Raw genomic sequence first — 24,529 nt, 5'->3', positions numbered from 1 at the left:
GAAAGCAATCACCCCAGCCACCTCAATAAAGAAACAACATCAACTAAGGAAACAAGACTCCCCATGCAAGCTGGAGTCCTAAGATCTTGGAACAGAAAGAAAAAAGGCCTGGTGGTTGGGCCACTCCTTTAACCCCAGCTCTTGGAAGACAGAGGCAGGAAGATCTCTGTGCATTGAGACCAGCCTGGTCTACAAAGTGAGTTCCAGGACAGCTAGGACTATACAGAGAAACCCTGTCTCGAAAAACCAAACCCAAACCAACTAACCAAGCAAGCAAGCAAACAAGCCAATGTGAGGATGGAGGAGGCAGTTAGCCAGCTGTTTAGTTAACAGCTGTGCACTAATGTGAATGTCCTACTTCGGATATGTGTCGTCTACTAGTCCATGTGGTCCTGACACCACCCCAGTGGTGAGATGGGGGAGTCACACCTGGAATTCACACAGATGTGCTGAATGGGGCCTGCACCAATGGACAAAGCACAGGATGACAAGTCCCTCTGTGACACTTTGGGTCTCTCTGGGCAGATGTCTTCAGTGCTCTGACCACAGCCCTCATCTGTAAAGAACAGGAGTAGCTGTGAAGAGAATGCAGGGTGAGTGGTTGCTCAGATTGCAGAGACAGAGCCAGACTAGATGAAGAAGCTCTGTTGCTTCCGAGTGGCCTAGTTGGACCGGTGATGTAAGCTCTGCAGATCTGACGCTGAGCCAGGAGTAGAAGAGAGAAGCCCACACATCTTATGTTCTAGTATTTCAGCTACAGATCAAGCCCACAAACCAGTTTTTAAAAATGCATGCTCTATTCTTCCATTGTTATACAGCCTAGACATACATATTTGAGTTGAGAACTCTTTCTTTAAAAAAATTGAATTGCACGTACATGTGTAGAGTGTGTTTGTTGTATATTTGTATATGATATATGTACTTATGTAAATGCTTGTATGTAGAGTCAGGTGTCTTACCTTGTTCAATCTCTCTCTCTCTCTCTCTCTCTCTCTCTCTCTCTCTTTCTCTCTCTCTCAGTTCTTTGAGACAGATTTCTCTATGTAGCCTAAACTATCATGAAATTGGCTTTGTTAACCAGGCTAGCCTCCAGTTTGGCTGTGATGACACACACCTTCAATCCTAGCACTCAGGAATCAAGCAGATATTTGTAAGTTCGAGGCCAGCATGGTCTACAGATTGAGTTCCAGGACAGCCAGGGCTACACAGAAGAACCCTGTCTCGAAACAAACAAACAAACCAACAACCCCCCCCCACCGCCAAAAAAAAAAAAAAAAAAAAAAGCCCAGGCTGGCCTTGAACTCACTCTCCACCTAACTCTGCCTCCCAAGTACCAGGTCTAAAGACATATGCTACCATGCACAGCGCCTTGATCATGCTCAACATTTTTTTGGATGGTTATGTGCACACTAGTGCAAGTACCTTGGAGGCCAGAAGAGGACGCTAGATCTCCTGTAGATGGAGTTATAAGCTGTTGAGAAATGTTTGAGGGGGTTATTGTGAACTGCTGGGTTTTCTGTAAGAGCAGTAGATGTGCTAACCACTGAGCAATCTTTCCAAACCCTGGCTGTCCTGGCACTCGCTCTGTAGACCAGACTGTCCTTGAACTCAGAGAGCCGCCTGCCTCTGCCTCCCCTGTGCTAGGATAAAAGGTGCACACCACCACTGCCTGGCTGACTATTTTTTAATTTGGCTTTTAAAAATTATTTATTTTATGTGTGTGTGTGTGCTGTTGGCATGTATAGCTGTACACCTTTTGTGTGCCTGGTGCCTGAGAAAGTCAGGAAAAGGTGTCAGATTCCCTGATATTGGAGTTATAGATGGTTGTGAGCTGTCTTGTGGGTGCTGGGAATCGAACCTGGGTCCTCTGGAAAAGTATACTGCTGAGCTATATCTCCATTTTTACTCTCTCTCTCTCTCTCTCTCTCTCTCTCTCTCTCTGTGTGTGTGTGTGTGTGTGTGTGTGTGTGTGTGTGTGGACTGTGTCTGTCTGTCTGCCTGAGCCATCTCACTAGCCCGAAGTCTTTATTTTTTAAAGGGTCTCTCAGTGACCCTGAGGCTCAGGAAGCTGATGAGATTAGCTGGCCAGTGGACTTTAGGAATCTGCCCACAGCCAACCTAGTATCCCATTACAGGCCTGCCCCCCTGTGACTGACTTTTCACATGGGTTCTGGGCATCCAAATCCAGGTCCTCACGCCTGTGCAGCAGGCACTTTGCTGACTGAACCATCTCCCCAACCCCAAGTTGAAAATTCTTGGATTCCCTGAAGCACCGCATACGTGTGAAGCCAGACCCTTCATTTCCCATTCCCAGCCCCCATGTGCATCCCTGGACCATAGGCTGCAAGAATTCTCCTTGGGTTTGGGTGTATTCACAAGTAGGAAGCTTGGGCCTGAGAGGAAGGAGCTGGCATACATACACCATCATTTTGGCAGGGGGTTTCTGGAAGGTGACCTAAAAAACAGGGTGTCCAGGCCACTGAGTTCCTCTCTTTGGCCTCAGGATAGTGAGCTCAGGAGAAAATTAGAGAGTCACTCCATAAAAGCAATCATTAGAAGGCAGAACCTTCCATAAACACAGATGAGGTTTATAACATGGGGGAAGAGTCAGGTGTGGGGGTGCACACTGGAAATCCGGCACTCAGGAGGCTAAAGTAGGAGGACTGTGGGTTTGAGACAACCTGAGCCACACAGGAAACCTCTGTCTCAAAACATCAAAAAACAAATAAAGAGCCAATCGTGACGGTGCATGCATTTAATCCCAGGGAGATAAAGGCAGGCAAATCTCTATGAGTTCAAGGCTAGCCTGGTCTACAGAGGAAGTTCCAGGACAGCCAGGGCTACACAAAGAGAAACCTGTCTCAAGCACCCTCCCCGCCCCCCCAAAAAAGAAAAAAAAGCAAATCTAACGAAGAACATGGGACAGTGATATCTTTATCTTAACTTTTCTGTGCACACACATAGCGTAGACACATCTCCACACTTGACAGTAATGCTTGTAAGTTATCACCAAGAAAAGTCACTGTTAATAATCCTAATATTTCAGGATCAGAAAAAATTTCAGGGTAGATGTAGTTTGAAATTAACCAAGTAATAGCTGTGCCAGACATGCGTGCATGGGGCGGGGGGGGGGTACAGAGAATAACAATGAAACACACCCTGCCTTCAAACAGCTTCCACCCTCTGAGTGACACCTGCAGACCCTTGCACAAGACCTGAGACAATCACTCTGGTGCAGCGAGTTGTGCTGAGCTCGGCTGCTTCTCTCTGAGCCTTTATACGGGTTATTAATATACTCAAGGAACTGACAGCCACGTCTTCAGTGGCTTTTCTCCTCCCCCTGCTTTCCCCAGAGCCGGAGATTTCCAGAGACAAAGCCCTTCAAACCGCTCTTGAATGAACTGAGAAAAATGAATTAAACCACCACACGGTACGTGCTGAATTGGTACCACACTCGTGGCAGGCAATTTGGCACTACCCAAATTCCAAACGGGCTGGTTCTTTGATGTTGCAATTCCGTGTCTAGGAGTGTGGCTTGCAGATAGGCTCACCTACATGGGAAGTGTCAGGTGTACTGGGTCATTTACCTCAGAACTGTTTGAAAGAGCAAGTTGCTGGGGGATGACCTGGGGGCTATGGAGTGAGTGCGGTTGAACTCAGTCATGGAATAGTCGTACTGTGGATAGCAGAAAAAGGCAAGCTAGATGTAGGAACAGTGGAAAGCCCCTGGCATATGTTGTTAAGAGAGAACTAAACAGTTAAACACAGAAGAGTCCTGGCCACATGTAAAAACAGTCAGGAGCACGTATCAACAAATCTGCTTCTGTCATTACAAAGACGCTTGTGACACACAGAACGCTGAAGTAATGATCACTGTGGCCAGAGAGGAAGGTGGAGAAATTGGCAGATAGAGATCAATAAAGTAGGAGGGATATTTTAATTAATTAATTTTTTTTGAGACAGGATCTCTCTATGTAGACCTCGCTGTCCTGGAACTCTCTTGTCCTTGAAGGGAGTTTTATACTTAAAAATGTATGCCATTTATTTTGTGAGCACGTGCATGTGTTCACGTCCATGTGTGTACGTGTGTGGGTATGCCGTACAGCACATATGTGGGTGTCCGAGGACCCAGTGTTGAGAGTCAGTTATTTCTATTGTGTTGGTTCTGGGAATTGAACTCAGACTTGATTGAGGGCAAGTAACTTTATCTACTGAGCCCTCTCAGCAGCTCCCCGCCTTAAAACTTTTTATATGTGACTGTTTTGTCTGCGTGTTTATCTGTGCACCACCTTCTTTTAATGCCTTGGCAGCCAGAAGAGGGCCTATGACTCCTGGAACTGTAATTATAAATGGTTGTGAGCTGCCATGTGGGTGCTGGGAACTGAACCCAGGTCCTTTGGAAAAGCAGTCAGTGCTCTTAACTGTAGTCATCTCTCCAACTCCCCGCCACCCCGTTTTTCTTTAAGCAGGGTCTCAGTATGTAGCCCATTTGCAATAGCCCTGCCTCTGCACCGAGGGCTGGGATTATAGCTATGTGCCCTTGCATGACTGTCTTATTTTTTAAATCATATGAATGTTTTCTAGGAAACATGTGAAATTAATTGAATTTAAAAAAAAACATATTCTATGGGGAGCTGAACAGATAGACAGCTTAGTGGGTAAGAGTGCTTGGGTACAAGGAGTCCCCAGTACCCACATAAGGAGCTGTGTGTGTGTGTGTGTGTGTGTGTGTGTGTAGCCCAGCACTGATGGACAGAGATTGACAGATCTATACAGCTCACTGACCAGTCAGAAAAGCTAATATTTCCCATATACAGTGAGAGCCTGTGCCCCAAGATAAGAAAGGGGAGAAAAATAGAGTGCGCGCACACACACACACACACACACACACACACATGCACACTCACACACGCACACATACACAGTTCACACACTCTCTCTTTCTCTCTCCCCCCATGGGAAAGCAGGGGTGTTCATTGCTCGCCTAGCTTGCAGAAGGCCCTAGGTTTGATTCCCAGCAATGCAAAGGATTGACTGATTAAATCAAATCCCCTAGTGAGAGGCTGAGATTGTAGCTTAGCAGTGTATGTTGAAGATGCTGGCTGGTCCAGTGCTCAACCTCCCAAGATGAAGTCAAATAGACGGTCCCTTGATGTCTTAGTTTTCCATTCCTATGGCAAAACATCTGAGAAAGTCACCTTGAAGAAAGAAAGGTGGATTTGGTCTCAGAGCGTCAGAGGTTTTGCTCCCTGCTCAGGGGCTCCATCGACTCTGGGGTAGAGGGGAGGTGGGAGACAAAAGTGCCTCTCATGGAGGCAGACACATACTCCAGTGTCCCCAAGGAGTGGGTAGGGAGGGGCTGGGGCAAACACAAACACCCCCTTCAAAGGCATACCTACTGAGACCTACTCCCTCCAACCAAAGCCCACATCCTAAAGTTTCTGGTGCCTCCAGGAAGTCATTAAGCTATGAATTCATTGCAGTTGCTTTACAGTGGCCCCGCCTCTGAACACTGCTGCAATCGGAGACCCAGCAGTCAACACAGGACCCTTTAGGGGAACATTTCGTTTCCTCACCGAAACACCTAGCATGCGCGTGGATGGCCCTGGTTGTTCCCTAGGACCACAAGAGAAAATAGCTTTAGAAACAAAATAATTCTGGGGCCGGAAAGATGGCTCAACAGTTAAGAGCACTGGCTGCCCTTCCAGAGGACCAGGGTTCAATTCCCAGCACCCTCATGGCAGCTCACAACCGTCTGTAACTCCAGTTCTAAGGGACTCTGACGCCAATGCACATAAAATAAAGTCTAAAAAAAAGAAATAAAATAATTTCATGGGAAGATTTAACTCAGTAAGGACAATAGCAATCCTAAGGATAAAAGTCTAATATTAATTAATTAATTCATTCATTCAACAACTTTTCGCAATTAAGGAACTTCACTATAGAATGTTGGTTAATGCATGCTCAGCACCAAGGCTGAACGCGGCTCTGTGCTCAGGGCTGTCGGTGCATCCTCACAGACCCCACTCCTGTAAGGGAGGCTCTAACAGCTCAGTGCAGGAAGTTGAGTGTGAGAGAGAGCTCTTCCACCTCTCCTCTACAAACCTCTAGGCCCTCACCATGTATGAAGCCCCCCGTACTGGACACTCAGACGAGACATGACATTGCCTCTACCCATTAAGGGAGACAGATGTGTGAACTATGCCCAAAGATAGGGTTTGAACAGAAACAGGCACATCAGAGCCTGGGAACAAAGGAAACAAAGACGCTTCAACAATAAAACTGACTTCTCCTGTGACACCCCCTGGCTGAAGACAGGCCCCAGGAGCAGCGGTGGACCTCAGAGGCGCCTATGTGGGAGACAACCTCTATGGCCTCAGAAGCAACAATGAACAAAGGCTGTCGCCTCTCTGGGAGTAACTGAGATCTGACAACAGCCCGGTACGTTTTCATCAGTGTAGACATCCTTTCTGGGCTTTGAAGCCTGAAGTACTCTCCTTTGGCTGTCTACGCAGATCAAATATGCTGGACAGCTGCCATATCTAGACTTCACTTTGTGCTAATCCACAGTCACAGCCGGCCCCAGCACAAGCCTACCGAACCATCTGAGCAGAAGCAAAAAATAATTCTCAAAGGCAAAGACAGGCAGCTCGGAGACGGAAACATTAACCCCTCGCTGCCTCTTGGAGAGGGCGGAGATCTTGCTCGTGTTAGGGGAGAGGGAGGTTGGGGCCCTTTCCACAGTGGAGCCGCAAAGCCGCTGGCTACCCTTTCCAGTCCTGGAGACCAGCCGTGAACGCTGGGGACAACTGGCTTCCAGAGAAGCAACCCCAATCCATCCTAAAGAACCGCACCTTGCCGCGGCACAGGCAAGCACCTTGCTATCTATGCACAGGGTCATTCCAGGAGGAAACTTAGCCCCACCCCCATCTTCCTAAGCAGCCCTGAGAATCGCAAGTCTTGTCCCACCTGCCAACACAAGCAGGCACCCAACAACAAATCCAGAAGCCCAGAGGCATCGCTAAAAAGGATGAAAAATCTCCATGAGTTCTAACATCTACTTCTTGCCTAGCTGTGGTTTCCATAGAAATAGACATCTGCTCTGGGGAGAAAGGTTTGGGGGTGGGGTAGGGTGGGATGGTATCAATGCTTTAAAATAATCAGTGTTTTGAAGGATTAATTTTTCCCTGTCACAACATTAATAGAAATATGAGATTTTGGGGTGGCAATTGTATTTGGGGAAGAAAATGCACCACATGGGTGGGATCTGCCACGCACATCTCCAGATCCAGTACAAAGACTTGAAGACGAAGTGCCGGCTCAGGAGGTCCCAGACCTCTTGGCATTGGAGGTCTTTGCTCATTCGTGTTACCCCTGCGGTCAATGTTCAGAAAGGACGTAGCCTCGTTCCGGTCTAGTGTTTAAATGGTTTCTGAGATCCATTCAGAAAACTGAAGCACCTGGCTGTTCTGAGGCTATGTTTGTGAAAGAGAGAAGCCTTTCGGCTAGCAGAATCGGCTCCCGCAGCTCACACCCTAAGCAAGAACCATTCAGACCGGCTGGGGTGGGGGCAGAGAGAGACTGACCCTACACAAGAGCAATTGTTGGAAAATGTGCCTCTTTAAGCATATTTCAGGCAACAGTACTCTGCCTGTTGCTTGCTTTGTGCCTTGTCTGCTGCCTGGGTATTACAGTTTTCATTGTCCTGTGCACCTATTGTGTGTTTTTTTTTTCCTCGGGTACTTTTCTATTGGTTAGCCAGATGTAGGATTTGTTTAAAATTAGAACCGTGGTTCCACGGAGGTCGTTTTATGTGTGGTTTGGTTTTCGGGAGACCAAACCCATTAATAAAATAGTATCCCTTTTGTATAGCGTTTCTGAGCAGGTGCCTTGGGGAAATGACCACCGCATGGGGACACAGCTTTGGTCAGAGGAGAGAAGGGGTTTAAGGGAGACAGGGTCAGGCTAATTTCCTTTGTGTCTCTGTTATAGTTCCGCTTTATCCAGGCCAGAGGGAACTGTGACCTTGTGGCTCCTTTTGTTTACATTCTCAAAAGAGAGCCCAGCCCCGCTTCGGGGAGCACGTGCTTTCAGAACAAAAGCAGCCCTTTACTGCAGACGGTGTATCTCGAACTGCCATCGCTCTTCCCTTTCCTGTCACCGCAAGGCTTTGGCAGGGCAGATGGAGTCTGCCTTTAAAGCTTAGTGGCTTTGTTCGACCCAAGATCAGATTCCAGAGCCTCACGCAGCCCTGCGTAGATCCCACTGTTTCCAGCTCGGGAAGCTGAGGAAGGGGGAGAATGCAAATAGACGAGGAAAGGACCACGCCCGTGACCTGTCAGCACGAAATGGGTTAGCGACTGCGATGTTGCATCACAGGTGACAATCTGGCGTGTGTCCGTGGTAGGACGCCAAGGGCAGAGGACCATGCAGGAGGGCGGAGAGGCACACTGTCTTGGGCGGGGTGTGGCATCAAAAGGGACACTGCCTAGGAAGCGAACCTGACTCGTGCGGGTCAGCAGAAGGAGTGCAGACGGTCAAGGTCTATAAGACCAAAGTAGGTTAGGACCGACCCCTCCCTTGCGCCGTGCCTCGCCCTGCTCTTTTCCTGGAGATGTAGTCCCGTAGCCGATTTAGTCCTGCGACCACAGCCAAGTGCTTTTCCGCGCAGAGACCCGGGGTCCAGCCGGGGTTCACACCTGGGAGAAGCCCCCTCCGGAGTACCCCACCCCTTGCATTGTCCTCCTGCCCCACTGGCCTGGACTACATTTCCCAAGATGCGCCGCTTCAGAGGGGCGGGGCACTCCAGGCCTGGGCGTGGGACCGGCACGTGCCGTCAGACTCAGCCAATGCGGAGCCCCGCGGCTAGATCACGTGCCCCTGTTTGGCGCTTTTGTGCGCGCCCAGGTCTGTTGGTGCTCAGAGTGTGGCCAGGCGGCTCGGAGCGAGCAGGTGGGTGCTGGCTTGGCTTAGGCAGCGGAGATAGCTGAATAGGGACCATCCAGGAAGGCAGCGGGCCGCCAATGGGGGACGCTTGGAGAGGAGGGGGCCCCGAGACCTGGCGGGCGGGGGGCGTTCGTCTTTTGTGTGAGGCTCTGGCGGAGTCTCGGCTTTTGTCCCTGGTCCCTGGAGACGCAGCTTGGTGGGGAGGGGGCGCGGCCAGCTGTGGGGTTCAACCCCGGGTGCGAGCGTGGAGACAATAAGGGCGCGGGCCGTCCCTGCTTCTACCGCCAGGTGGGCGCGGCTCTTCAGGGGTCCCCATTGTCTGATGGAGAGCAAGGCTGCGGGCGCCCGTGCTCTTGAGGGGCGGCGCCCGCCCGGGCTCCTGGGGCTCGGTGGTGGAGGTCGCGGGCAGCTCTGGGGACTCGAGCTGGGGGGCGGGGGGCGGAGGTGGTGCGACCGATCCCGCTGCAGCCATCCCAGGGCTGCGTAGCCGCGAGGTATTTTTGGCGGGAGTTGGTGGGGAGGGAGACGGCCGCGCGCTGCCAGCCTGAGAGGGGCGGGGCCACCCCCGGAGAACCGTTAGCCCCGCCCATCCTGTCGCTGCCCACGCGCGCGGGCTCCCGAGTGTGGAGAGGTTCGCGGAGATTCGAAAAGGCGCGGGGAGCAGAGGGGCGGGGCCAGGGGCCGGAGCGTGGGGCGGGTTCTGATTGGCCCGGGCCTCAAGCCTGCCCGCCCGGGCTAGGACCACGCCCATGCTGGGTAGGTGCTGTGTTGGGTGCTGTGCTACAGCTAGATTTTTTTTCGGTGCCTTGGAATTCAATGTCTAGCATTTGGAACCTTTAATCATACGCTTCGAGCCTAAAAGAGTGGAAATCTCTTTAGAAAATAATCGACAAGTCGAAATTTTTTTTTTTGCGACATAGGACAGCAAAGGAGACAAACCTAAGACGGGTGTGGTGGCGTATATCTAATTCAACACTCAGAATAATGTCCCCAATCCCCTTCACGTGGTCCTCGAACCCAGGGCTTTGCAAATGTTAAGCCTCTGCTAACCCACTGGGCTAAACCCCACCCTTCTACACTGGGGAGGCTGAGGCAAGAGGATTGCAATTTCAAGGCCAGCCTGGGCTAGATAGCTAGACCCTGCTGTCAAAAGAAGCCTAGAGGTTCATAAAACTTCATTTTCCCACTGTTAGGCGAGTAGCTTAAACCCTAGGAACAATGGGACTTGAATACCATTGGCTGCTAGCTTGGGTGTTCTCCACCATGGCAGACACAGACAAAGCAAGGGTGGGTATTTCAATTGCACAATGAGTTGTACACAGAATTAAGATGGCTCCGATCTCATTGTTGGGTTGAATCTTACGTTGGATGGAAAAAAATTGAGGTTATGGGAAGGAATCCTTCAACCCTGTGACTGAACCTCGATTTTAAGATTACAGGTTTTTTTTTTCTTTTAAGAACATCATTTAATTTTCTGCTGCCAATATTATTCAGTTTAAATTTTCCGATATGTTTCGGTGTTTCTAGATGATTTTTTTTTATGATGTCACTTGATTCCACCTAACGATTTTCCTGACATTGTCATGGGTGTGATTTGAGGTTCCTTTGTGCTGCTCACATAGAGAAATACAGAGAAATTGATTGCGTGCTTTGAAAATAATTTTCAGGGCTCTCTTTACCAGTGGATTGTAGAGGGTGCACGGCCAGTCTTCTGTTCGACATGGCATCGTCTGGTAGGTAATTGATTGAGAAAAGCTGAAACGGACGGGCTCACTGCTTTAGAATTGGAAGTGGTGCAGGTCTTAGGCTTTTTATTGGGCATTTGTGTTCTTTTCAAAACTGAATTTACAATAAAAAAGGCAATTAAAGAATTTTATCATTTGGATAAATATATGGAAAGCTCATCATCATTTATAATTAGATAAATTGACTTGGTCCAAAGCAAATTGTGAGGTTTACTTCATTCTTTGTTTAATAAAATGGTTATCAAATACTAATTCCTCCTCAATGGTATTTGTTAGCCCAAATGTTGAGCTTTTTTTTTTTTTTTGAGATGTTATTTGATTTCTTACCTACAGCCTAGCCTTAATACTGTTTATTAAATTGTTGGTTTTTAGAAAATTATAGAATTCTTTATTTTAATAAGCAAACTGGGTTTTCCTCATTTATCATAAATCTGATCAACTCCAGATATTCAGGTGAAAGAACTGGAGAAGCGTGCTTCTGGCCAGGCTTTTGAGCTGATTCTCAGCCCTCGGTCAAAAGAATCCGTCCCCGATTTCCCCCTTTCCCCCCCAAAGAAGAAGGATCTTTCCCTGGAGGAAATCCAGAAGAAATTAGAAGCTGCAGAAGAACGGCGCAAGGTAAAGCGGACCATTTGCAGGAGACAGTGTGCTTATTAGTGTGATGAGGCCAACTGGCTTCATTTTCAGAGAAAGGAAGAAAGAATTGTAGCTGTCCTGTGGTCGTAAGTAGGGAAGGTCCTGTGCCAGCGATGGTTGGAAGAAAGCAGCAGCCATCGCTTAACGAGCTCCTGTCAGGAGCCAGCTCCTTGACTCAAGCTTTCTCTAACAAATGGAGCCTCCTTGGTGGGAACTGTCTCAGCTAACATACTGGAAAATGGTGATATTAAGTCATTTTCCTAAAGTCCTATTCCTGAGTGCTGGAAGCAGAATTCCACCTAAGACTGTGTTGTGGGAAGCTCATGCTTTTCCTCTTTAAAATGCAGGGCATTTGTTGGCAGGTAATCCTTTGTTTCCTTAGTTTTGCTTTTTAGGAGCAATGCAATAAAAACTTCAAACTTCCAGGGATGTGGCATTGTAACTCTTTCTCATTCTAAACAATTCCGCTATCAAGGACCATCTTTGAATCCCAGTGAGGCCTGGAGGAGTAGCTCAGCAGTTAGGAGCACTGCTATCCTTCCCTGTGTGTGTGTGTGTGTGTGTGTGTGTGTGTGTGTGTGTGTGTGTTTCCCAGCACCCACATTCATAGCTCCATTTCCAGGGCATCCAGTGCCTTCTGGTCTTCATGGCCACCACACATACAAGTAGTGCACTCATAGATGTGCAAACCAAACAACCATGCACGTGAAGTAAATAAGACCCAATGAGAGGCTGGTCGTGGCCCAGCTGTGGATAGTGCTTGTTCTTGAAGAGGACCAGAACGTGACTCCTAACACCCAGGTTGGGTGGCTCACAACTGCCTGGAACTCTAGTTCTAAGGGATCTGATGCCGCCTTCTGGCCTCTGAAGGCCTGACATGCACATGTGCATATATTCACACAGACCATACACATAACATAGTGAGAAAATTTAACAGTTGTTAATATGATTATAAAAGAGTTGAGAAATGAAATTATAACTGGAAATTTAAGATGATCAATTCATTTTCCAGAAATATCCACTCAGCAGGATTCTTTTTTTTAAGCTAAAGCCAAGCTTTCTTTTTTTTTTAAATATTTATTTATTTATTTATTATATACAATATTCTGGTGCCGGAAGAGGGCACCAGACCTCTTTACAGATGGTTGTGAGCCACCATGTGGTTGCTGGGAATTGAACTCAGGACCTCTGGAAGAACAGTCAGTGCTCTTAACCACTGAGCCATCTCTCCAGCCCCTCAGCAGGATTCTTATTAAGGACTTTAGATAGGAGCTAGAGAGATGGCTCAGCAGTTAAAACCCTTGCTGCTCTTGCAGAGGACCCAGGTTCCATTACCAGTACAGCTGCCTGGAGCATACAGCAGTCCTAACTCAAGTTCTAGGAGACCAGTGCCCTCTTCTGGCCACAGGCACCAGGCCTGCTGCAGTAAGGAATTTTACATAAATTTCCATTAAATCTCCCCAGCAGCTATGATTTAGGTGAGTGGATAAAATTTTAAGTTGGGGAAACTAAGGCACAAAATGGTAAAGTGTAAAGTAATAGCCAATCCCACATGAGCACCCCAGGATAATTTGTGGTCTAACATGTACATATACGTTTATCTGCCAGAGCACATGTCCTTTTCAGTTCTTGAATCCTGCTGTCAGCACTTACTGTCTGCAGGGAGAATGGGGTGTTAGCTGGGTGTAGCTACAGTCCTAGTACTTGGGAAGTGTGGGCAGGAGGGCCAGAAGTTAAAGATCATCCTTTGCTACCTACCCAGTTGGAATTCAGCCTGGCTGTGGGGTGGGCTCACCTGGTAGAGTGCTTACGTGGCATGCATGAAGTCATCTTGGCACTTGGGAGGCAGAGGTGGGAGGTTGTGAGTTCAAGGCCAGCCTAAAGTCTGAGACCTTGTTCCAAAAAGCAAATGAAAAGCTGACAGCATTTACCCTGCTGTGCCAACTGCCTGCTCTTTATGTAGGTTGGAGTAGGAGGAAGCAGTATGACCAGAGACTAGACAGGAAAGCTGGGCCTTGTGCGCAGTAGCCCCGTACTAAGTGACGGCCTAAGTAGTGCACCTCCCATCTGGACAAAGGTGCTGTGGAAGACAATGGGCAAAACCAGTGGCGAATGCCCTGTGCTCAGACCCTGCAAATTCATTCTTCAAAATATGTCTGACTCTGTTCATTAGCCGCTGCTAAAAGTTTGACAGGGATTCTGTGTGTAGCCACGGCTATCTTGGAACTTGCTCTTTAGACGAAGCTGGCCTCAGATTCAGAGATCCACCTGCCTCTTGTCTGTGAGAGCTGGGATTAAAGGTGTGTACCACCACGGCCAGCTGACAATGCCCTTTTCTTTCCATAACCTTTGGAGTTAAATAGCAGAAATTCATTAAAGTGCCATTCCTAAGTAGATTGCTCAAGTCCTCTAAGTACTTCACATCGTAGAAGGATTTCCTTATAAAATCTAGACAAGTTAGGTTGGTGCGGTATATGGCTATAATCCCAACGCCAGGAAGTAAACACAGGAGGATCATAGGTCCCTGTGAGCCCTTGCTATATAGAGTTCCAGGCTAACCTAGGCTACATGAGAGCTTGTCTCAAAAACAAAAACCTGAACAGCTTTCCAAAGTAAATACAAACATTGGTTAGAAAACAAAGGCAATTTTTCACTGTTTCAGAAGATACTTCAGCTCCTCACTTGCATTAGTTCCAGGGTCCCTTCCTTCTTCCTGTCCCCTGAGGATAGTCTCTGTTGCAGTTCTAGCTAATGCCAGAGGCACTTCTGAGGGCTGTTGAACTCTTTTGCAGTCTCATGAGGCAGAAGTCCTGAAGCAGCTCGCCGAGAAGCGGGAGCACGAGAAGGAGGTGCTGCAGAAAGCCATCGAGGAGAACAACAACTTCAGCAAGATGGCAGAGGAGAAGCTGACCCACAAGATGGAAGCTAACAAAGAGAACCGGGAGGCGCAGATGGCTGCCAAGCTGGAGCGTTTGCGAGAGAAGGTTGGTGTCGCCTTTATAGAGGAGTTAGGAGCTTGAACTGTCTTGATAAAATAAAACTGGTTCCTTTTTGTCATCACATTCAGTAAGAAGGAAGTTCATCTTAAGATAGAATGTTCTAGACTTCTCAGCATGATTTTGTATTCCTTGGAAGAGCAGTTAGAGGTTTAACTGTTGTCATCCCAAGAGGCCCAGCAGGTTTGAAGATGATGATGCCTTGGGATTCTCAGGGCCTGTTAGTGACTGAGGCTGTGTTGCACCTCCGGGTGGGCAGGACAGGGCTCAGCAAATGATTTGTTTGACAGATGACACTTACACACAGTTTCTTCTAGGACAAGCACGTTGAAGAGGTGCGGAAGAACAAAGAATCCAAAGACCCTGCGGATGAGACTGAGGCTGACTAATTTGTTTTGAGAACTGACTTTCTCCCCGACCCCTTCCTAAATATCCAAAGACTGTACTGGCCAGTGTCATTTTACTTTTCCCTCCTGACAAATATTCTAGAAGCTGATGTAGGACCGTATAGGTAGATCCAGACCGTGAGATGTTTTAGGGGCTCAAGGGGAGAAACTGAAAGTGTTTTACTCTTTTTTAAAGTGTTGGTCTTTCTAACGTAGCTATTTTTCTCGTTGCATCTTTTCCACTTGAGCACACTCGGTGTGCTGGGTTAATGGCTAGTACTGTATTGCCTCTGTGGAAGACGTTTGTGAGGAGTGTAGTGGCTTCTTCCGACCTGTTAGATGCTGATATCTGTTCACACCTGCGATCCCAATTCTGTCCCAATCTTATCAGATGCTACTGTACTTGAATGGTTAATAAACTGCACAGTGCTGTTGGTGGCGGTGACTCCTTTCTCTCCAGGTAGTGACCCGTTGTGACTGCTGCACACGGCAGCTGCTGCAGACAGAGGCTTCTCTGCTCCCCGTCTCTGAATTGTCCTTCCACAATCACGGCTTTGTGTGGTGCCTCACCCGGATCAGCTGTTATTTTCTTTCAGATGTTTATGTGCAAACAAGCAGTGTTTTGTTCCCCTTAAAAAGGAAGAGTACAGGCACAAATGGTGTGTTCTAGAGCACAGTTTTGTGGTGACCTTAAGGTCTTAGGGTGTTTGATGGTTTCTCTGCTTAACAGGACAGTTGGGGGTAGAGGTATCAGCTAATGCTCCTTCTCAGTGAGGTCTTGAAATTCCGAATACTCATGAAACCTGCGAGCTGTGTTGTGACCTCTATAGAGTGGAAAGGACCATCGAGGCAGACACCTTGTGTCGCTACTGTCAGCACACCACACCGCCCCTCAGGTCAGGGAAAGCCTGGGCAGTTTTCCCATCCCCTTTGGGAAATAGCTTTAATTACATACACTCTAGCTGCCTCATGGCATAAAAGCTCTTAGAAGCGAAGCATCCACAGTAAGCCTGCCTGCAGGAGGGCTAACAGTGCCTTGGGACCAGGCTTAATGGCTTATGCCTGTAATTTCAACACTTGGGAAGCAGAGACGAGAGGGTATTGTGGAACTGAAGGCCAGCCTAGGCTACAAAGCAAGCCCCCACTCTAAACAAAGAAGTGGAGCTCCCCGAGACTGCACTGTGCCTCTGCAACCCCGACTTCACCGTGTTTCCCCAAATATGAGCAAGAGCCACAGGGCCTCCTGTCTTAGAGTCGGTTGGGGGATGGGGTTTGACTGTGGAGATGGTTAGAACAGCTGTATATTTGGCACACTGATTTATAATCATGACTGTTGTTTCCAGCATTGAGTGATCCATTTCTGCTCTTGAGCTGGGCATGGTTATGCGGTGTTGGTGTGCCTCAAATTGACTTTCAAATTGTGCAGAAGGCAGACCATCACAGTTCTAAGAAACAAAGTCGGGTGTGGCTGCATAAGTGCCGAGGTACCCCACAGAGAGGTTCTGAAGGCTGGCCTAGACAAGCCGGTCAGGACTGAGCAGGTGGAATTCAGAGGCAGCCTGGAGGAAGGAATTAGCAGGAATGTCTGTGACCTACAGATGCTACCACTTTTATTGGAAAGATAGCAGAAAAGGGAGTAGTCTGGAAAAAGCAAAGGGGTTACTTGGGTCTGAAGGACGTACCCCAGTTAACAGCAAGCCAGTGGCCCCAGGACCACAGTGCGCACTCAGCTTGACAGCATTGTTCCAGGGAGCTGCAGGGTTGCATCTAAACATAAAACCAGGAGCCCTGACCTTAGGGGAAGCATTTACTCCTGGGCCCGTTTCTCATGCCTGGGACAAGACTGCTGGCTGTGACTGCCAGTATCCCTGTGGGAAAAAGTGTCATGGGGGTCATGATCTTGTTAATGTGCCTTTTAAAAAGCTGTGCAAGGGGGTCACAGGATGCCACACAGAGGGGTCAGGGCTTTTTCCTAGGCCTGGGTGCTTAGCTGCCTCAGGAGCCTGCCTCTCACCCAAAGGGCCAAGTGCCAAGTGCTGGATTTAAAGGCATGGATCTTTAAGAAAGAAAATACAGGGGAGTGACTAGATTGAGATGAGCCCATGGTTGGGGGCGCTGGAGGGTTCTAAAGGGGTCCATGTAGTAGGGCGGTGGTGGCATATCCCTTTAATCCCTGCACTCGGGAGGCAGAGGCAGGCAGATCTCTGTGAGCTCAAGGCCAGCCAGAGCTACACAATGAAAAACAAAGATGATAGATAGATAGATAGATAGATAGATAGATAGGTAGGTAGGTAGGTAGGTAGATGACCGATAGGTGGTGAAACTGTCTTGGAAAAACCAAAATAGACAGATAAATGAGAAATGGGTTCCTGAGTCTTACAGTGAAGAGCCAACTGGACTGTGCAGGTGAACCCGGGAAATGGAAGAGAAAAAGCACTCCTTAGCTAACGCTGGAAAGGACAGCAACTGTTGGAGCCTGTGGAGGGTCACCAGAGCCTCCACCAGCTCTACACCATCATTACATTGTCCTGTAAATGACTGGGGGAGGATTGAAAGGTCAGAAGCAGGTCACAGGTCCCACCTGAACCTGTAAGAGTCCGCCTCAGGCCCTGGGCTGCCTGAAGGGGGGTGGGGGTGGGGAACCTGGCGGCCCAGTGTCCTCTAGCCTGGGATGGCCCACTATCCTACCCTTGCTTCCAGACTCCACCAGGAGAAAGCTCTAAAAGCAGCCAGGGCCACACCCCTAAAGGCAATTCCCAACCCTCTTGTTACTCTGGCATGTGCGGAAAGAGGGTCTGTTAATCCCTGCACCTCAGACAGGGCCCCCTGCCTTCTGCGAGTTCTCACAGTGGGGAGCTGTGGTCCCCAGTACTGGCTGACCTTTCCAGGTAAGTATCCTGCGGCGTAGCTGCCTTCACAACTCAAATTCAGAATAATCAGAAGACAAGCCCTGTCTGCGCGGAGGTGCTTTCCTGTTTGGGTGCAGGTTAGGATAGGTGCCCTGGAAGTTACCTGCCAGGTCCAAGACTGGCTTTCTGGCTGGCAGACTGCCAGCTTGCTGTGACCAGAGAGTGTGACCCCTCCAGTAGCTGGACCTGAGTCCCAGAAGCTGCTGGTGAGGGGTCTCCTGACAGCTGCTTCTACTCACGTGCCCACCGAGGCCTGGGCATCCTTGTGGCTAGGGCCACTCTCAGTGGAAGCCTGAGTTCTGCATGTTAGAGGTAGCAGAGCTTGGGGGTGGGGTTAGTTGGCAGAGCGCTGGCCTCGGACGCTTGAAACCCTGGGTTCCTCCCCCAGGACCATAGCAATCAGTGTGGTAGTCCGCACATGTAATCTTAGTACCGGGAAGGTAGAGGCAGGAGGATCAGAAGTTCAAGGGCATCTTTTGCTGTATAATGAGGTTGAAGCCAGCCTGAGATACATGACACCCTATCTCAGAAAAAAAAAAATATTTTAAAAGGCACAGGAAGGAGTTTTAGACTCAGACACACATGTAGATTTTAAAAGCTTACTTGTAGGGTTTGATGGGCTCCAAAAGGTAGCACTTTGGGTAGGCCCTTGCCAACATGACTGGGTTATACCCACGTCTTTGACCCCTAAATCCAAGAGACAAGATGGTTACAAGGGAAGACACAAGCTAGGTCTGTCCTAATCAAAGAGCTCCAGGTTCAGTGGGAGACCCTGTCTCAAATCCCAAGGTGGACGGCTCCTGAGGAGGAACACCCAAGACTGACCTTGGCCCTACACCTACACACGAGCACACACACACACACACACACACACACACACACACACGCACACACACACAATCTGGAAAGAGCCAGATGCCCTGTGACTGTCATCTCTGCAGATGGCAAATGAGAGGATGATTGACTTCAGGGGATAAAGGGGCTTCTGGGTCAGAACTTCAGCCCCTGCCGTCCCCTTACTCTCCCCACTGACAAAAAGCCCAGGTAGTCACTGTGCTTGGGGGCTGGAGGGCTCTCCTTGCTGAGCTTGGCGCCTCCCGAAGCTCTCATAGATTTTTGTACTTTACAGTAAATAATCATTTGCGTGAGCTCATCAAATCCCCCCGCATAACCCTCAGATGAGGTCACTTGTCCAAAGTGGTAGGGTCGGATCTAACAGCCTCTGTGACCGTGCACCTAACAAGTGTACCTATCCCCTTCATGTATCCAGCTGGGACACAAGCAAGGGCCTTCCTCCCGAGTCCCACTGAGTCTTCAAACCTGGCTTATAGTGAGATGTTAGTTTAAGAAGTGCTGAAGGGGCCAGTGAGCTAGGTAAATAAACGTTTTTCTAAAATTATTTTTTTTTATTTGAGTTCAGTCCCCAGAACCTACAAATACACCAAGGAAATAAATGTAAAAATAAAAAATTGCTCAATTAATGATTCCCACAGTCCACCTCAGCTCACCCGCTTTGTCCTGTGGACTCCATGGAGAATCGGTTGAATTTTCTGGAGGCAAAAAGCTGCCTCTGCCTCAGCTCTGCCAACTAGGTGCAGAGGTGCCCAACTAGTAATTGGAATCCTCCTACCCCCAAAGGCAAAAGCTGACAGGTTGGTGGCCTGCTGCCAGCAACGGTCCGCAGGCATGTTCCTGGCCCATGCTGTGTCTTAAATGATTGAATTAACCGACATTTCCACAGAAGAATCTGATTTAGGCTTCTTGAATAAAACGCTTAGCTTTGGCTTACAGCCCCACCCACAGCCAGCTCCTAGTGGCTGCTGCCCCCTGGCGGCAGGAATCGCGCACCACAGCCCCCTCCTCCAGGTGTACTTACTGGCCCGCACAAGCCCTCACCTGCAGGAGGCCTGCGGCCGCTGGCCTGGGAGACCCTGTCTCAAAACCCAAAGTGGGGACTCCTAAGTCCTGCGCTGTACTCCTGGGGCACAAGTGTGGATGAGCGGCCATTGGGGTGTTCCGTCTAAGGCTGCAGGCTGTCTTGGCTCATCTTAGACTGGGGAGACACCTGTCTTGAGGCTTTTGCGGCTGCAGGATTTCCTTCTGCCTCAGGTGGCGCCCATTTTCCTTCAGTCCCTACCTTGGCCTCTGCTGGTAAGCCCCCGGGGTTTGGTGGAGTCTGCCCTCTTAGAGAAACCTTGGGCTGCAGAAAGGACTTCTCATCTTAGCCAGTTAGCAAACGTCTCTCAGAGATCTTTCAATTTCCATACAGCAGCCAAACAAATTGTCTTTGAGTCACAGACAGTGAGATTCAAGGTCTGGTCTAACAACTGTATGGGCTTCGGGCATCATAATCCCCTCAGCTGGGTGGGAGGAGCTGGGTGGAAGTTTAAGGAGGTGACACCCAGGACCTGCCTGCCCCCCCACACCAGTGACTGATCCACAGCTTCATGGGTCTTCTCGGCCTGCCCATGATGGGAAGGCCCTTGCCTTCGTCACGGAAAACAGGCTCACAGCCCACTGCACAGGCTCAGAGGCTCATCTCTCTGCATCAGGCTTTCTGGACTCATCTGAACCTCTGTCTAGCCTCTGGGAGTCTCTGCTCTCCCTGAGACTTAAAATATTTGTAAGGCTGGTTTTGTGGTTGCACACCCTTTCATCCTAGCACTCAGGAAGCAGAGGCAGGCTGGTCTCTATGAGTTCAAGGCCAGCCTGGTCTACAGAGTGAGTTAGAATAGGAGTACTCAAAGCCAGTTTGGAGGGAGGGGTTGACCCTTGAGCGCTCCATGTCTCCTCTGAGAGGATGAGCTCCAGTCCACCTGACCCCACTGACCCTGTGAGCCTGTGCTATATGCGTGTTTGTTTTTCTTTCTCTTCTTTCTTTTTATGACATCAGGTTCTCTGAGCTCTTACTGATTTACATATTCATAATATTTAAGGTTTGGGTTTTTTTTTGGGTTTTTGTTTTGTTTTGTTTAGTTTTGTTCCTTTTTTTGAGACATTCCTAACTGTCCTGGAACTCAGTCTGTAGATCAGGCTGGCCTCAAACTCACAGTGATCCTCCTGCCTTACAAGTGCTGGGATTGAAGGCGCGCATGTGCTACCATGCTCAGCCAACACATGCTGTCTTAATGTTTGAAACGGCCTTGTGATGTGAATCCTCTCTCACCCCATCTCATGGTTTACAGGGCATTGAAGGTTGGAGTCATATGCTCAGGCTCTGAGTTTATTTCCCGGGTCCCTTTCTGGTTCAGATTCAGTATGTCAGATGTGGTTGGTACCCGTGTTTACCGTCTCCTCTGCTCCTGCCCCCCCCCTCCCCGGCCAATTACCACTGCAGTCCTCTTTTCTCAGATATCCCTCATTCTGCCCCTGTTGCAGGACCACCTGGGCAGGGCAGGCAGGGCTTGGGTGGCGATGGGGGCACCTTATTACTCTAGGCCCTGGCATTATAGTTGTGGGAGAGCGAGGCCTCCTGGTTTATGCTCAGGTGAGGAAGGCTGACAGAAGTGCTTTCGGTGAGTGCAGTGGGGAGGATGAGGAGGAAGATGGCAGGAGAGAAGGGCCCGGACCCCTCCCTGAAGGGGGGAGCCTCCCTGAAGGGGGGAGCCTTCCTGGAGTGGGGAGCCTTCCTGGAGGGGAGAGCCTCCCTGAAGGGGGGAGCCCTCCCTGAAGGGGGGAGCCTCCCTGGAGGGGGGAGCCTTCCTGGAGCGGGGAGCCTTCCTAGAGTGGGGAGCCTTCCTGGAGGGGGGAGCCTTCCTGGAGGGGAGAGCCTTCCTGGAGGGGGGAGCCTTCCTGGTGGTGGGGAGAGGAGCCAGTGAGTGCAAAGCCCCCCCCCAGCAGAAACCAGCAGGTGTGAGGAGGGAGCCAGGTGACTGGGCAAAGTGAAAGAGGGGACTCTGAGGGAGGGCGGCCAGTCAGCAGCCTGCAGTCCATGGCCAGGGGATCTGGGACAGTCTGAGTGAAGAGAGCCTTTGGGAGCTTCAACGGTGAATGATGTGACCGTACTTTGTGCATAAGATCTTGCCACTGTGAGGGAAACAGACGGTAGAGGGGGGAGAGGGAAGGGAAAGAGGGAGGGCAGCCTGGACAACACAGGGCAGATCTAGGCTGAACTGACCGGATGCCAAGATTATCATAGCCATAGGCCTGGAGATGGTCCTGGCCTTACACCTGGGGACAGGAGGGACTGGAGGGAGGCGCTGTTGCTGTCATGAAAAAGCCAGTAAGAGTTGGCGATACAACTTGGTAGAGTGTTTTTCTAGCGCACGAAGGCCCTGGGTTCGATCCCCAGTGTTGTATAAGCTGGCAGCGGCAGCAACACAGGGGGTGTGTATGTGTGCAGAAGGGAGCGTCTGAAGATCAAAGAGTTACAGTTATGGTCAGGCTGCGTTACAGGAGACCCTGCTGCAAAAAACCCACAAACAAAATCCAACCAGGAGCCAGTGGGGAGCATGCTGGGGAGAGAAGCTGGGGCTCCATCTGGCCATTGTAGTGGGCTTGCCAGTTGCTTCCCCGGGATACATTCTTTTCTGATAATGAGCATGGCTTTTCCCAAGCCTGGTCTAGCCCCCCCCCCCATACCCCCTCCCCATACCCCCCCCCCCCCCCGCTTTCTGCCGTCCTCATGCCCTACCTGGAACCAAGACATAATGCTTGGAGTGCAACAATCGTCTTGTGACCAAGAAGGTAAAGTTCCATGATAAAGTGACTGAATCAGGGGACAGAAAGACCTAAGGTCTTGGTGACATCATTTAGCTGCCTCGTTATCTAGGACTCACCAGCTGGGTTCTGTGGCAGGAGGCAAATTAATCCAGTTGCCTATTTAGGCTCCTGGTTGACTGGTCGTTGTTGTTGAATGAAGTCAGTGTTAGTAGATTCAGGCTGAGTGTGATGTGGATGAGAGCGTCATTGGATCTGGAGCTGGGGTGGCATGGTAGCAAGTCCCAGCACCAACACTGAAAGTCAGGCATGGGGCACATCTGTGACCCCAGTGCTGCGAGGTTAAAGGGGAGGGGGAGACCGACTCCCTAGAGCTCCCTGGCTGGTCGGTATAGTCAATAGATGAGCTGGGTTTTTGTTTGTTGTTGTTTTTTGCTTTTCTTTTGGTTTTTAGTTTTTTGAGATAGGGTTTCTATGTAGCCCTAGCCCTGGCTATCTTGGAACTCACTCTATAGACCAGGCTGGCCTCGAACTCAAGGATTGCCTGCCTCTGCCTCCCAAGGGCTGGACTAAAGGCGTGCGCCACTGCTGCCCAGCTAATGAGCTGAGTTTAACGAAAGAACTTGTATCAAAAAAGTTAGGTGGGATGGCCATGGTGGTGCAAGTCTTTAAGCACTTAGGAGGTAGAGGCAGGAGAATCTTTGTGTGTCCAAGTCCAACCTGGTTTACATAGTGAGTTCTAGGCCAGCCAGGGCTACATAGTGAGACTCTATCTCTAATAAAAATAAATATAATAATATGGAGATCAATTGAAGACACCCAGTCCTCCTGTCCTTCTAGCCTCCACTTGAATGTGTACACACATGCATGTATACCCAAACACACGCATGTCTGTATTCACATGAACACATAGCGTACCACATATACAAGAAGAAGGAGGAGGTGGAGGAGGAAGAAGAAAAGGAAGAGGAAGAGGAAGGAGAAGGAGAAGGAGAAGAAGGAGGAGGAGGAGGAGGAGGAGGAGGAGGAGGAGGAGGAGGAGGAAGCAGCAGCAGCACAGGGGCTCCCTACTTGTATCAAATTATCTACTCAGTCATTCAAAAAATATTAAGAGCTGGGGTGGTGTTTGAGTATGTGCTTAGAATGCATAAGGCCTTGGTTCAATCCCCAAATCCAAAAGAAAAATAATATTTGCAGAACTATGTAGCAGACACTATCCCTGGGGCTGAGAATTAGCAATGATGCAGTAGACAGAACTCCAGCCTTAAGAAGTGCGCCCTCTGGTGGAATCTGGAAGACAGACCAGATTTCGGCACCACTGAACTTCGACGTTCCTTGGGTGCTGGAGTGGGGTGGGGCACACCTGCTCTCACAGTCCTTACCCACACACGACCTGAGGCAATCTGAATCACCAGCATTTCTCCTAACGTTCTGCATGAGCCAATTACCGCACCATGTTCTCTCTGAGGGCGGTGTCCTTGTCCCCATTTCATAAGAAGATGGAGAAGGTCAGTCATGTGGCTAATAACGACTGTGCTGAATTCAAACCCAGAGCTTTTGATTCCAGAAGCTGCACTCCATCTACCTGCCACCTTTTTCTGGGCCTCTTCTGTTCCCAGGGAACACATCGTCTCTTGTCACCCGCCCTTGGTGATCAGGCACCCGAAAGGGTCTTGCACCCTTCACTCATGTATGTGCTTTTAAAGACGATTACTGCGTGCTGGGTGCTAGGAATGGAGGACAAGCCCCAGGACAGCACACATGATCCGTCCGGGTGCAGACCGTGGACGAACCTCATGGTATGACAGGGGCTGGTGGGGTCATTGGTGGGACTGATGCCAGCCCAGAAATGTGCAACTAGCAGGCGAGCTTTCTGGAGAAGAGAGCAGCTGAGTCCCGCAAGAGAAGAGGGGATTGAGTACAGTTAGCAGAAAAAGTGTAACGGAGATGATACAGCCAAGTGCATGCCGTGCAAACACGAATTCTATTCTCAGAACCCATGTGAAGAGAGTGCGGTGGTGTGTGGATTATTCTAGAGCTGGTGAGGCGAAGGCAGGAGGGTCCCGGATGCTCAGTGTCAGCTAATGTGGCCTACTTAGTGAGTTCCAGGTCAATGAGGGGCTATTCAAGGAAAAAAAATAGAAGGCGCCCAGGGCTGGAAAGGTGGCTCAGCAGTTACCATCACTTGCTGCTCTTGGGGAGGAACCAGGTTCAGTTCCCAGCACCTAACACAGTGACTCATCTGCCCTCAA

At 49.5% G+C, this 24,529-nt stretch overlaps 1 protein-coding gene across 1 annotated transcript; it reads left to right on the top strand.

Annotated features, from left to right (window-relative positions):
- The first annotated feature begins 8,860 nt into the window (after nucleotides 1-8,860).
- Stmn1 (stathmin 1) lies at nucleotides 8,861-15,143 on the top strand. The gene is made up of 5 exons (XM_041652608.1): nucleotides 8,861-8,952; nucleotides 10,614-10,679; nucleotides 11,137-11,309; nucleotides 14,120-14,311; nucleotides 14,641-15,143. The coding sequence occupies exons 2-5, from the start codon at nucleotides 10,667-10,669 to the stop codon at nucleotides 14,710-14,712; spliced, it is 450 nt and encodes a 149-aa protein (XP_041508542.1). The 5' UTR covers nucleotides 8,861-8,952; nucleotides 10,614-10,666; the 3' UTR covers nucleotides 14,713-15,143.
- The last annotated feature ends 9,386 nt before the right edge of the window (nucleotides 15,144-24,529 follow it).

This window comes from Microtus oregoni, unplaced genomic scaffold (genome assembly GCF_018167655.1).
Source record: "Microtus oregoni isolate MIOR12 unplaced genomic scaffold, Mior012 000005F_ref0000423, whole genome shotgun sequence".
In the NCBI taxonomy this organism is placed as follows: Eukaryota; Metazoa; Chordata; class Mammalia; order Rodentia; family Cricetidae; genus Microtus; species Microtus oregoni.
Note: the sequence above shows the minus strand (reverse complement) of the source record. Positions and strands in the feature narration are given on the sequence as shown.

Excerpts from the sequence above, each read along its gene's own strand:
- Stmn1 (XM_041652608.1), top strand. Across the intron at positions 11,310-14,119 it reads CTGCAGAAGAACGGCGCAAG|TCTCATGAGGCAGAAGTCCT; the intron begins GTAAAGCGGACC and ends ACTCTTTTGCAG. Across the intron at positions 14,312-14,640 it reads TGGAGCGTTTGCGAGAGAAG|GACAAGCACGTTGAAGAGGT; the intron begins GTTGGTGTCGCC and ends AGTTTCTTCTAG.